This window comes from Emys orbicularis, chromosome 9 (genome assembly GCF_028017835.1).
Source record: "Emys orbicularis isolate rEmyOrb1 chromosome 9, rEmyOrb1.hap1, whole genome shotgun sequence".
In the NCBI taxonomy this organism is placed as follows: domain Eukaryota; kingdom Metazoa; phylum Chordata; order Testudines; family Emydidae; genus Emys; species Emys orbicularis.
This window is the reverse complement of record NC_088691.1, coordinates 66569394-66583556: the sequence shown is the minus strand read 5'-3', so window position 1 is coordinate 66583556 and position 14163 is coordinate 66569394. Positions and strand designations below refer to the sequence as shown.

General features: G+C 38.2%; 1 protein-coding gene across 1 annotated transcript in view; it reads right to left on the bottom strand.

Moving 5' to 3' along the window:
• PXYLP1 (2-phosphoxylose phosphatase 1) overlaps positions 1–14163 on the bottom strand; it is an 83458-nt gene that overhangs the window by 29790 nt on the left and 39505 nt on the right. Inside the window, exons 3-4 of the mRNA XM_065411145.1 lie at positions 5417–5578; positions 4200–4326 (exon numbers count right to left, since the gene is read on the bottom strand). Coding sequence (XP_065267217.1) covers positions 4200–4326; positions 5417–5578 — 289 coding nt within the window. The remainder of the gene's footprint in view (positions 1–4199; positions 4327–5416; positions 5579–14163) is intronic.

Sequence of the window (14163 nt, the reverse complement as noted above, 5' to 3'; positions counted from 1 at the left end):
GTAATTGCTAGGAAGTACTGGAAACCTTACAAAAACCCAGCCCTGGTCCAAATGAGATTTGTAGTCAAATTCTCTGCTGTTCTGGCCCACAAACCTGTCCCAGTGAAGAAAGAAAGAGAAAGACAAAGAAGTTTTGCAAGACATTACTTAATAACACTTAGCTCTTGTACGTTGCTTTGGATACATTGACCTCAACGCCCCTCACCATGGACTGTGGTCCCAACTTTACAGAAGGACAAATATATCTGAAGAAATAATTAACAAAAATATATTGCACCTATTCATTCTGTCTTAGGTAATCAATATGCATAGCAAACTACAGACTGTTAGAAAAGGATATTTATGTTGGGCATTCATTTTTTGTTTTTACTTTCAGCTTTCAAAATTTTGAGGGTACGTCTATACTACATTTCAAAACTTGTGGCAGCGAGTCTCAGAGCCTGGGTCAGGCTACAGTGTTAAGAACAGCTGTGTGGATATTCAGACTCGGGCTCTGAAGCCCTGGGAAAGGGTGGGTTTCAGAGACTGAGCCAGAACATCTACACAGCTGTTATTAGCACCGTAGCGTGGGCCCAAGTCTGTAGACCCAGGCTCTGAGACTTGCTCCTGCGGGTTTTGAGTGTAGACGTAACCTCAGAATGTTCACTGGGGAAAATTGTGTCTTTTGGGAACTCAATCACCACCAATGACTCAAGTACAGTATAAATAAAAAACAAACAAACTAGGGTGAAGTCTTTTTATACTGTATGTTTCTAATGTCCACTTTTGATTCTTCCATACTGCACCTCTCATATCACTGAGCACTACCTAAAGTAAAAAAGAACAAATGTTGCTGCCAAAAGTAGCGGCAACACTCAGAGAATGTCTGCAACCGGAATTGGGCCTGCAACCAGTGGAAGTGCTAGGCTGTAGGCAGCCGTATAATGTGAAATAAAAGCACCAAGCATTCAAATTAAGTGGTTGTCATTAAAATATTTATTACACAGAGGTAACTGACATACTATATTTTTCTTTTTTACTTTGGCTTTGACCCTGGCATCTCAAATAGCACTGTGGGGTAACTGTTGGTAAATAGTCATTTTTGAATAGTGACATTGTATCTGTTTACCTCAAAGAGCTCAAATTAAAATGACAGATGTGCAATCTCCCCCCACTCACCCCACCCAAAAAAGATATTCAATGCAAAAAGAAACTAAACTGAAGAAAAAGTATTATTTATCTCTTCGACACTAAGGATAAATGTTAAGAAATGAAAATCAAAGGTAACTTATACATGTGGAATATAAATATTTTTAGAAGTTTCAAAATTTCTATAGCAGAGGCTGGATCTGAACTCACTGAACAGAGATTGCAATTTACTGTTATCATGCAGGAAAGGAGATTTGATTAACTGAGATGGAAATTCTTTCCTATTGATGTGGAAAAAGCAGTCAATCTCTAATGCTTCATTTAGATAAGGGACAAGAGGTTTTTAAAATTTGAAAGAGGCACTGTATCTAGTCTAGATATTCAATTAAATTGGTTTTGGTTCTTTATAAGCAGATGTAGCCCAGGATTTGCAGATGAAGATAGATAATCCCTAAGAATATGTGCTGCTCTGAACTGGTATCAGAATAGGATATTTTTATTTAAACATAACATGCTAATCATAAGCTTTATTATCTGTATTACTGTAATGCCTCATAGCCTTAATCATACACCAAGACCCCACTGTGTTAGGCGCTGTACAGACACAAAATAAAAAGACAGTCCCTACCCCAAATTTACAGTACACCTCTACCCTGATATAATGCGACCCAATATAACACAAATTTGGATATAAAGCGGTAAAGCAGCACTCCGGGGGGGCGGGGCTGTGCACTCCGGCGGATCAAACCAAGTTGGATATAACGCGGTTTCACCTATAACGCAGTAAGATTTTTTGGCTCTCGAGGACAGCGTTATATCGAGGTAGAGGTGTATAAGTCAAGAGACCCCCAGATGGATACAGACAGATGGGGAGTACAAGGAAACAATACTAGTCAGCATGACAGGCAGTGGTCTCTAACCACTGTCAAGTTTTTTGTAGGCATCACAGAAAAGGAGAACGTTTTAAGGAGGATAATTAAGTAGTTTCGTTGATGTTTACAGGGAGCTCCTCCCAAAACTGAGAGGCAGAATGGGAGAAATAGATAGGTGATTGTTTGAAAATTTAAGTAGTGCATGATGGAGGTTGGCATAGTGGGCCGACTGGAGGTGGGCAGTGACATCTCAACTGTGAATGGTAGATGAGAAGTAGGATGGAGGTAAATTGTTAAGGGCCTTGAAAGTGAAGACAAGTAGCTTTTGTATGATGCGACTGAAGGGGGAGCCAGCAGGGGGATGCAAAGCGGTAACATGGTCAAAGTGAAAGGCTAGGAAAATTATCTTTGCTTAAACCAAGCTATCAGAGTGAGGAAGTGGCAAGGAAATGGTGCTCTGGAGTTTGCTGGGGTAATGGTTACCTCAAAAAAGAAGCAGGACAGCACACAAGGCTTTGAGGCTGCTGTAAGCTAAGAAGAGGGATAGGGATGAAAGGGACCTAATGGGAGTTCACAGCAGTCAGACTTGCTCCCAGCAGAGAGAGGAGCCAGCTTGTAGGAAAATCCTGGAAAATCCTAGTTGACTTAGGAGGAGGAGAGAACATGTGAAAATGCTTTGTGTGAGGCCACTCAGAGGAGACAGTCAGGGAGCTGGGTCACAAACAAGATGTTTACAGTGAGATATATCAATCAGACTAAAGGCCTAGAGACTTACCAGCAATTGGGTGTAAGTTCAGTCTGAGACTGTAGGTACCAACACTAAGTGGGCAGCTGTTTGACTCCAGATGGGTCACAAATGGCCCCCATGACACATGCCATCCTCAACCATGCTGAATTCTGTTCAAATACTTATGTGAATGGGGGCAAAACATATTCAATGCTCACAGCAGAAAGTATGCTGAGCGCTGCAAACCAGCAGAACTTTATTTATTCCAGCAATAAAACTAACCAAGGAAGCTTCTCTACCAAGAAGTACAATGAACAAAGTAAAATTACTGCAGAATAGGAATGACACATTCAGTTTACATACCAACAGCACTTTCAACTACCAATTCAACCTGTAGTTGTGAACGAGGACATTATCGCTGCCCTAGTACTCAGGGGTAGTATCTCTCCTCAAGTGCTAATCACATCTGCCTACAAGTACCCAAGATAATGTAAAACTAAGCTCCACTTATCCACCCCCCTCAAGAATGATTAAATACATGTTGAACCTTACCTACAAACAGCAGTCAAAGTCAATTGTTTTACCAATTAAATCAATTGAAGAGTTACCACCATCTTCAGTTCAATTTCCCGTCTGGATCCAGGAAATGGCCTCCTTAATGAAATCTTATTACATTTTATTACTTTCGCTAAATATCTTAATTTTTAAAGTAGATTTTTTTTAAAGAAGTCTATGATTCTGTCACTTTGAAAAATCATCTGAATTGTCTTTTAATATATTAGGGTTAAAATGCTCCAAATTCAAGAAATTGAAACTATGAATCTCACACAAAATGACAACAAATTGGCCATTAAAACTAAGGCATTTATCTTAATATTAATATATGTTAATACAAAACCTATACATGGATGAGTGAGCTGGATTACAGTTGTAAGAACCATAACTTGGAATTTCTACAATTTTGTCCAATTAATCCCAACCAAAATGCTTCATTAATATAATCTGTGTGAAAAATATTCATATTCATCTGTGCACTATTATATCATTTGATTTTTATATTTTTAAGGACCAAATGAAGAGATTAAATAGCATCTTAATGCACAGGGCCTGCTATGATAGAAGCCATCTTTTCAATGACAAACAAACTATTTTGAGTGTAGCTAACACAGTGGATTTTTTGATAATTCAATGACCCTCTAACTTTATCCAAGCAGTAGACATGCAAAAGAGACTGCAAAACAACAGACTGCTACATGACTAATAATAAAACTTGGACAACTGTTCATGGCTGAGTGAAGAGACAATCAACCATTCCCAGATAGCTGTTTTACACACTGGATGCATAACAACAACGAAAGTAATTTCTCTCTCTCTAATTTTGTTCATGCACCATGCCTCAGCTCTCACACATTTGGAAATGTTACAGTAAATGTCAACATGGAGAGAGAAATGGTAAAATCCAGGACGTTTACCTTCTAGACACCAATGTACAGTCGATCTCTGGTCTTTTTGTTTTGGGAATGGCATAAAGTGGATATCTATCCCCATGGCGAATCAACACGTGGACAGACACGAGCTTAAAATAATGGGGTGCATGACCTATGTGGAAGGAAGAAGTAAAATTAAACATCAATCTTAATCCTCTCCATATGTTTTCCAATTCTACTATTCCAAGTAAAAAAGCATGCATTATTGTTAATTATTTGTTGTTTTTCAACATTGTATTCAGTGCTTAGAGAATATTGGGTAGAGACAGTCCTTTGTCTTGTAGTATTTATTTCAATTTAAATAATAAAAAGACATCTATAAAGGCTCTAGGCGCCCAACACATAATACTACAATAGAACCCCAGAAATGTTAGAATAATTATTCAAAAAGAAACTCTGCTACCATAAAGCTCCTTTCCTCCCCTTCTTTAATCATTCTGGGAAGCATACCCACAGCCCTCTCCAAAAACCCAATTCAGCAGATGACTTTTCCAGCATGCCTAGAAAATCACCAAATGTGGACTACTTTGGATCAAAGTATTGTTTTTTTATCTTTACCTTAGGTTTACTTTCTAAGGGGACTGACTGATATAAGCACTTAACTGACATTAGTGGACGATACAAAGGTAAAGTGATTTAAGATGCTTTGTGCCATATTATGGGGTGAGCAGTCCAAAAAGTGTCTTCCTCAACTAAAGATAGAGGCTGCTTTCCCCTCCCATCATTATCTCTTTCCATGGTTCCCACCAACCTAACCTGTCATTTCTGGGGAAGCACTCCAATTGCTTGTGTCCCACTTTGAGACTTCAGCATTAACATTCAAATTTCACACCACTAGGACGTGATTACACGGTTTCCAACAAAATGCTAAATATTTTTAAACAACAGCTACAATCTATATTTTCTTTCCCTGTCCCCCCGTCTCTTTGTGGATCTTACACACAATTTATCTGTCAGAAGAACCTTTGTAGATCTCTTTTAACAACCAACTCCAAAATCAAAATACACAATGAGGGGAAGAAGGAATTGAGCATTTTTGGCAACTGAATATATTTCAGCAGCCAGTCAAGATTTTTGTGGCTAGCTCCAAGTTCTAAAGCATTTACAATGCACACTTAAAATCACCATTTCCAGTGCCAACATGTAGGACCTAATAATGAAATAAACCCTGTCAATTGCCTACACCATGTCTGACAGCCTACCTTCCATGCTGCGTTCAGTTATGCTAGGAACATTACAGTAAACATGAGCTTCATAAATAGGATCAATTGCAGGGGGTTCAGTCAGAGGATCAGGCATTATTCTCTTTCGGCTCTTAGGGTTCAGCCCATCTTCCTTGACTGGGTTGACTGGGATTAAGTGCACTAAAAGACATAAAATTAGTAACATTTGTAGTAAATTAATACTGGTCATTACATCCATATTATTATTTTAATAATGTGCAAAATACTCAGTTGTAAAAATTGGTTATTTTACCAGGAAATGGACTTCCATGAAAATCAGTCACACTAGACCACTGGGTTCTGTGTTCATTCTGTCAATTTTTGATGCCGTTACATAATGAAATCAGGAAGCCTCTAAAGAGCTCTCTTGTGTAGGCAGTCCTTAGAGTAAGACACTGAAATCTATCTGGACATAAGAGTCACTGTTTTTTGTCATTTGCACTCTTTTCCTTGAAACTGCTTCTTCTGTTGGATTTTTCCATGGGATGATAACAGCAGCAGCAGGACTAGGAATTTAAAAACCTATATCAACAGTCGGTGGATGAGACATGAGTCATTATCTCCCATGATTGCTGATATCCTGACTCTTCAGCATAGACCCTGAGAGGTCGGGCAGGAGTTGCTAAAGAAAAGAGACACACATCTTGGTAAAGGAACTTGTAGCCATGGGACTATTGGGACTTTTCTTGATAAAAAGCACCTGAGAAAACAGTTTAGGAAATCTAATATTTAGAAAAGGAACTTCACCATATAAAGGGGAAAAACAGATTTTGGTCTGTTCTTTATGGGGATGGGAATGACTGAATTTCCCCAACTCTTCTTATTCTGAAGTCAGATTTAATAGCTCAGGATAGTTTTAACTCTGTTAGGCCCTCTTGACAGTAAATATCACAAGCATTTACGTCAGAAACTTGACTCTACAGAGTATCTTAGTTAGAAATGTTGCTTTGGTTGCCTGCCTGGAGACTACTTCAGACAGGGAGACGACAACAGATTGTTGGCTTTATATTTCATCATCTCCTTGGAAACATCAGAAGTCTTGACTGCCAGTAGTACAGAAAGAACACCCAGTGAACAGGTCTAAAGTACCCTTATTACACTTCCAACATGTCATCTTTTTGTGAGTGGCAGCCAATCTTGTTTTACACATAGGACAATTTAACCCACTGAAAATTTTCAGTACAAATGGTCATCAATTTAAGGTATTTAGTGATGACTGGGGCCTTGGAAAGTACAATGTATGGAGAAAGTAGTACATTTTAGTTTTGATTGTTTTATCTACCTAATTTATGATCTAGTAAACAGTGAGAATGGCAAAAACAACACAGGAAAATCACAACCAGAATGGTTAGGTGATAAGAAAAATTCAGCTGAAGTAATTTTTTATATCACAGAGTATTTCTCAGCCCAGGGATCAAGCATGGCCTAACCACTACTTGTCATGCAGGATCACTTCTTGACAATCAGCTATCTGCATGGACGCACTTTCACCGGAGGACCAGTGACTGCTGTCCAACTGGCAGTCTAAAGCTGCAGTGTTTTATATGTGAAGCTAGCTGCAGTGGGCTCACATATTCCTAGACATTTCCCTTTGAAAGCTGTCTCTGCAGCCAGGCTCGTGCTAGTCAGCGTCCCTCTGCAGCCCTGGGAGGGCTCCTATCGAAAATTCATAGATAAACTCAAGTAACATGTTTTTAGTAAACTTTGATTTTACAATTTTCAGATATGACCCCCTTCCCCCCATCCAGACTTTTTGTTTACTTGTGCAATAAAATATTCATAAGGATGTCAAAATATATCTAATAATTTTTATTCACTTTGTGCTATCATCCAACATGAGTGAATTCTAATTTTAGACTTCATTTGTGTACAGCATTTCAGTTTCAAGTTCAATGATTATAGACTTTTTAAATTGGAAAAAGCCATTAAAATATATGAGAAAAAGCTAAATTACATTAAATCATGCATGGTGCCCACAACATCTCAGTGTCCCTTTCACAAGAATGTAAGAAATATGGATTTTAGAAATATACAGAAAAAATTACTTAGTTTAACTATTATGGATTTACCCAACTAAAACAAAAACAAAAAGTCAACAAAAGTGAATATTAATGTTGTTGTGAAAATGCCCTTGGCAGTATCACACTAAACTGAAAGAGACACAAGTCAACTCAAACTTGTATTGTGAAACAAAAAATAAATGGAAATATTTCTCATAGGTCTTTGGATCTGCAAAAGCTTGTTTCTACAAAATCCAAATTTTGGACAAAGTTGAGTTGACAAAGTCTCTTCAGATTGCCTAGGTTTGAAGACTATTTTATGTAGTAAGCCCTCAAAGACTGCAGCCATAATAATGAACTCTCAAGGCTTTGCCCCTGCCAACATATTCCTTTCAAAGAGGGAAAGATTTTCTTATTGAAAATGATGGGGAAAGTAGTTCATATTGTTCCCATTAGTCTTCAACTGCAAAGAGGGGAGACTAATTTCAAAACTAAAGGTTTATTGATTTTCTGTCTGTGGTAATTCCTCAAATCACATCATGACTGTGAAGGGCACTGATTTTAGAGGCACATTTGTTCTGTGGGTTGGCTGGTGTGTTGGGTGCAGAAGTGGGGAGAAACAATACCAAGTATTTAAAAGGTGTACTAAAATGCAACCAATACAGAAAACGTTTAAGAGTCCAAGTCAAAGTAATTAACAGAATATACACATAGATTTAAATAATTAAGGTACTATAGTCTACACACATTAAGAAGGTTTAAAATTGGTTTCTCTTCATCCACCAAAGCCAAAGTTCAAGTCTTTCAGATTCTGTGCTCCTCCTGCTCCAGCTACTGACATGGCAACATCTATGATGACTGGCCCTAAATTTCACCTACTCGTGTTTTTAAACTTATTTATAAGGAAGAAAACCCACAGAATTAGGGTTGGCGTAATCTATGAATATGGAACCTTTGGACTTTCTGGGGTAGCAAGGGGTAACTGTTGGTATTCTACTCTCAAGGCTCAATTGCCACCTCCAGAATTTCCCTACTCACTACGTCCATTTTTTCAGGTCCTCCCATATTAAGATTATTGCACACTGAGACTTCTAAAATATTGCATTAAAATATTTTTAAAGATATTAATAAGTTATCATTAGTCTAGACAACGTCTCTTGGACTGCTGACTGAGTGGAAAGGAACTTACAGTAGGATTTGTATGGCTATAAATCTCAAATCAGAAGAATACACTTAATTATACTAGTAAGATTATACTACCAGCCTCTGTAAATGCACATTGTTGAAGGAGATCAAAGTAGTTCCTATGCCTAATAAAACAGTTAATGGAGGACTTCAATTATCCCCATGTAAATTGACCCAATGTCCCAAGGAGACAAGGTTTAGACAGACAACTTTCAAATGCTATAAGCAGTTAGTTGCTTTTTGGAACAGCTAGTTCCAGAGCACACAACAGGAGACACTTTTATCAGTTTAGCCCTAAGTAACGTACAGGGTTGGTGTAACTAATAGGGAACACAATATAATTAAGTTCAACATCCATTGGTGGGTAGTTGGGGGGAAAACCAACAACTAACACAGTGACACTATAGCTAAAGTAAAAAAAAAAAAAAAAGTCAAAATCATTAAACTTAGCTTTGAAACTATTAAGTATAAGATAACAAAGATGATGTGTAACCCCTTAAAGCAGAAAAAAAAATATTTAAGTATACTAGAAACAGGACGCCAGAATCAGGGAGAAAAGAGAGCAATAAAGAGGAAAATAAAGTCATTGCAGAGAAACAAAATTATTTCTTTACATCAGTCCTTACCACAGAGGATATGGGGGAATTACCTGCCACAGGCCTACACTATCCAGTTAACAAAGATGAGGTACTACCAAAGACTGAAGTATCAAAAGAATTAGTACTGGAACAACTGATAAATTAAAGAGCAACAAGTCACCAGGATCACATGGTCTACACCCAAGAGTTCTGAGGGAATTTAAAAATCAAGTGGCTACACTGCAAAAACTAATACGCATTCTCTGAAAACCAGCTGCAACTCTGCATGATTGGATGGTAGCAAATGTTTTACTTACAGACCAGTTGACAATGGGCTGTCCAAAGTTTCTGTACAAGGACTAGTATTGCTTAATACATTTATCAATTATATGGAAATGGGTGAACAGCTGAGTGGCAAAATTTCCAGATGACACAAAATTATTTAGATTAGTCAAGACAGAGAAAACTGTTAAGAACTTTGGAGGGACCCAGCAAAATCAGCCAAATGAGCAGCCCGACGGCAAATGGAATTCAGTTTTGACAAATACAAGATAATAATGCACATTGGAAGGAATGATCTGAACGACTCATACAAATTGAGGTGTCTAAATTAACTGTAAGCACTCAGGTTAAAAAGACTCAGGCATCACCCCTGGAAACTAATGTGGACACACTTTAATTTAAATTTCTGTTCAATGTGTAGCAGTGATCAAAAAAGCAGACTTTTTTCCTGAACGTGTAAGGAATGGGATAGGAAAACAACACTGAAAATATTATAGTTCCATTATATCAGTCTATTATATAAGCCCTCAGTTGGGATATTATGTTCTGTTCTATTCATATGTGGGTTTGATCTGGTATAGCAATTTCTATACTCCTAGTGGCTGTATACAATAAGGTTATTTCTACTTACCCAATGTCAGAAGTGAACAATAAAAAATACTGTAATTTAAATACCTGTTTGTGGCTTTTTTTAAAGTTTCAATTCTCCCCCTCCCTCTCTAAATGATTAATATCCACTCCCACTTTGCCCTGTGCAATCTCAGAATTTCTCTCAATTGTTTTCAACTTCTCTTTTTTCCCTCCCCTTCTGCCTTTTCTCTGTCATCCTTTCTTCCTGATGTCTTTATTATTGTGCCTTTTTTCCTTTTGATTTCATTGCTTGTACTCGTCTATTCCCTAGCTGTCTAATCTTTCTTTGCATGCATCCCCCTCCTCCTCCCACTGCCTTGCTCCTCCCCCACTCCCCAATACTTGGCACACAAATTTCATTTCTCCAACTGTGCCACCTCATCTCTGCTCCACAAGCAGCAGCTATTAAAAGCTCTTAGAAGAGCAGCAGTTTTCACTGTCAGTACTCCTTACTGAAACTCCTACTCCTCAGTGCCAACCCTGTCTCTGCCCGAGCACAGTTATTGACCAGTAAGCCCATGGCAATATGGGGTCACAGGAATCGCTACAGCAAGTAACTCATGGAGTTGGCCACCTAATGTTGTCCCATCTCTTGCTGATTTTTCTGCTGTAAACTGATATAAGGTTAAATCTCTATTGTACAATGTATTTTACTTACAATAAATGGCTATGACATATTATAATTATTTTTACACTATATGAATTCAGCCTCTAGTGCTATCAATATAATGCATGGTGTACAGGATCAAACGAAACTGAGCTAAATGTATCTCTGTGGTACAGTCAGTTCTCTGTCAGTGCTCACATTTTCAAATTTAGAGCCCCAATTAACAGTATTTTAGAATAAGGCCCTTATCCTGCCAGGACTTAAGCATTTCTCTTGTCAGGAGAGGGACCCAAAAGTGTAAGATGAAAATTTCAACATATTTAATTAATTTGCTATCTGAGCATTTCCAGAAGTCAGTGCAATTGATAAAAGGCAGATTTAAAGTATACTCTTTGAGGTTTTTGGAAACCTCACCTACACTGAAACTATGCTATAAAGACGATCTATGTATATCATTATTATAAAAACACCTTGACAACAGAGATGAAATTTAAATAGCTTAGAAAGTTCACAACTTGTAAAAAATGTTTAAAACTAGAGGAGCAGTAGTATAAAATTATTTTAAAGGATATTTTAAAAAGTCAGGAGTAATAGAAACAAGGTACAATATACGAATTTTACATTAACATCCAAATACAACAGCAAGGAAGCCCTGACTGTTGTCCTGACAAGCCAAAAAATGTCTGAAACATGAAAGAAAGGAACACGTAGGTAAATATCAGTCAAAAATAAAAAAGGTGCCAAAAATGGGCATTCTGCACAGTTAACTCCAAGAGAATTGCAGGAGGCTGGCCACATGGTAGAAGAAAAAACACCACCATAATCAATGGTCTAGGAATCTTTATGTCTGAATTCTAATGTGTTTTGTATTAACAAAAATGTTAATGGGAGAAAAGGGTCTAAACTCTCAGCTAATATAAGTCAGGGTAACTCGGTTGAAGACAATGGAGCTAAAACAATTTGTACCAGCTATCTGTCCCAAGGTTTTCGTATTTTTCAATTTATTAGCATTGTAAACATCTGAATTGCACATTAGAGATATTTAAACAAAAAATAGACTTTTTATATAAAAGAGTGTATTACAAAAAAGTTGATCTTTTACAGAAGCTGAGGAAACATTTTAAAATATGTAAACAGTTTGGGCTAAGCAAACAGAGAAAATCTTGTGTATGAATAAAAAATAGCTACTTTTTAAACACTAAGATTCCTTTGAATAGCTTTATCTTCACTGTATTTTAAATGTGACCCATTAAATCTAAAAAGGGTCCGATTAATTTGTTCTTTTGTTTTTGCAGAACAATTTATGAACTCCAGAAAGTGAGTTCACAGAACATAAATACTAGACATATAGTTTCTAAGCAATGGATGCACTCATTACAACAGGCACTTTAAGATAATTGTATCCATGACTACATGAGAACTAGTCCCCTTGGAAAGAAAGTATAATTTAAAAAAATCAAATATTATACTTAGATGAATAACTGTAGGGAGGCAATTCTATACAGATTTTGAGTATATAAAAAGAATACAGTTGAGATTGACAGGAACAAAAAACAACACACTGCAGAAAATGAAATTATTACAAACTTCAGTCCACACAGAACAAAGCATATGCTGTATAACATTAAACGATCAAACCATTGAATAATAAATTCTTTCCATTTCTTTCGGTATGGTTTTGAATATTAAAAACATACATAATGGTGCTGCAGCAATTTATACAGAAGAAAGACAGTTTCAGAAAAAATTAATCAACATTTACCTAGAAGCATAAAGGTAGACAACAAAGCCATGTCCCAAACTTTTTTTTTCCTGCAATGGGTCTGAGAAGAAAGTGTGGAGCAAGGCTAAAATGGCCACTTGCATTTTTTTTTCTTGCCACAGAGTGATGTAAAATTTTTTCTACATTTATAAAGACAGAAGGTTCTTTCAGTTCCATGTCAGCAAACTATTTAAAGCATTGACATGGAACTAAGCCACACAGCAAAAATGCAAAAAGACTATCCGGTAATCTTACGCTAACCTATAAAAGCAAACAAGTATGTCAGGAACTACAAAAAAGTTACTTATCCCTCCCTCCAAGGTAAAGATTTTTTGGTATTAATAGGTCATTCCGAGGGTCACATGGTACACTGCAGACCAGACAAGTTTCTGAAATCCTCATGATAGCCACAGGGTTTTTTGTTTTATTTTGTTTAAAATGGTAAGAAAATGGAAGAGTAAAGCAGAGGACTGGTGAGGAAAGAACAATAAGAAAAGGTAGAGGGGTGTTGAAACAATGAAACATGGAATGAGGAAGGAAGAATCTCCTGGCAGATATACAGCATTAAAAGCAGTCTGGAAAAGGCAGATAAGGTTTGAATTGGAGAGCTGCTATAAAATAACCTATAATGCTGTCAATTTAAAAGTTAGGTAGCATCAGAAGTGCACTCAACTCAGGACCCTGCCATACCAGTTTATGATTCCTGCCATCATGAATCCACTGCGCAGGGCCACTTCTAGAGCTTTGCTTTTTATACAAATGCATATTTGAACACCAGTGACATTCAAATATGCTGGTGTGTGACAGAATAGAATCCACCTGTCCAATCTGAATCTTTCTGATAGCTGTACATACGTTTTGCAATTTTGTAATATAAGAATGTCTTGCTGCAGCTGAGCACTCTCACCTTAAGTGCATGTACAGCTGTACAATTATTTGTTCCATTTAACTGCTAACATGTTAGAGAGAAGTTGGTTTGGCCACTGCTGGACAAACAACTCTCACTCAGTAGATGTCATATTCACAGCCATTATGAGTAGAAGGGTGTTTAAAAAAAGACATTTAAGAGCTAGTCAACTAATGCAGGTAGGGGAAAAGAGACTGGACTTTGGGCAATGTCTGATATTGGAAGAGGAGACTTGTCAGTGCAGAGCTATTCTTGGAGACACGTCTCCCTCCAGGCCATCCACAGCTAAATCCCAAATTCTTCCTCGTGCTCAGGTGAAGGAGGAGCGATTACGTGACCCTTGGGGTAAGTTTGTTGTCTGTAGTGTGTGTTTGTGATGTGCTTGCTGCTTGCCTGCTCCGGGGCTGGAGCCCCTACAGGGAAAAAAATGGTGCTCCAGCCCCCCTACCAGAACCTTCTCCTCCCTCCAGCACCTCCTGCCTGCCAGCGGGCCCCGCTGATTAGCGCCTCCCCATCCCTCCTAGCGCCTACCACAGATCAGCTGTTTCACGGCGTCAGGAGGCGCTGGAAGGAGGGGGAAGGAGCGAGGGTGCAGCATGCTCGGGGGGGGGGGTGGAACTGGGTGGGGAAGGGGTGGGGCATTGGGGGAATGAGTGGAGTGGGGGTCGAGCCTGGGCAGACCCCTGGGACCACCCCCGGCAGATTACAAACTCGGCGCCTATGGTTTGGGGGACCATGTGCTGAGCCTAGCGGCCTGCTAGGCAAAACTGAGAGC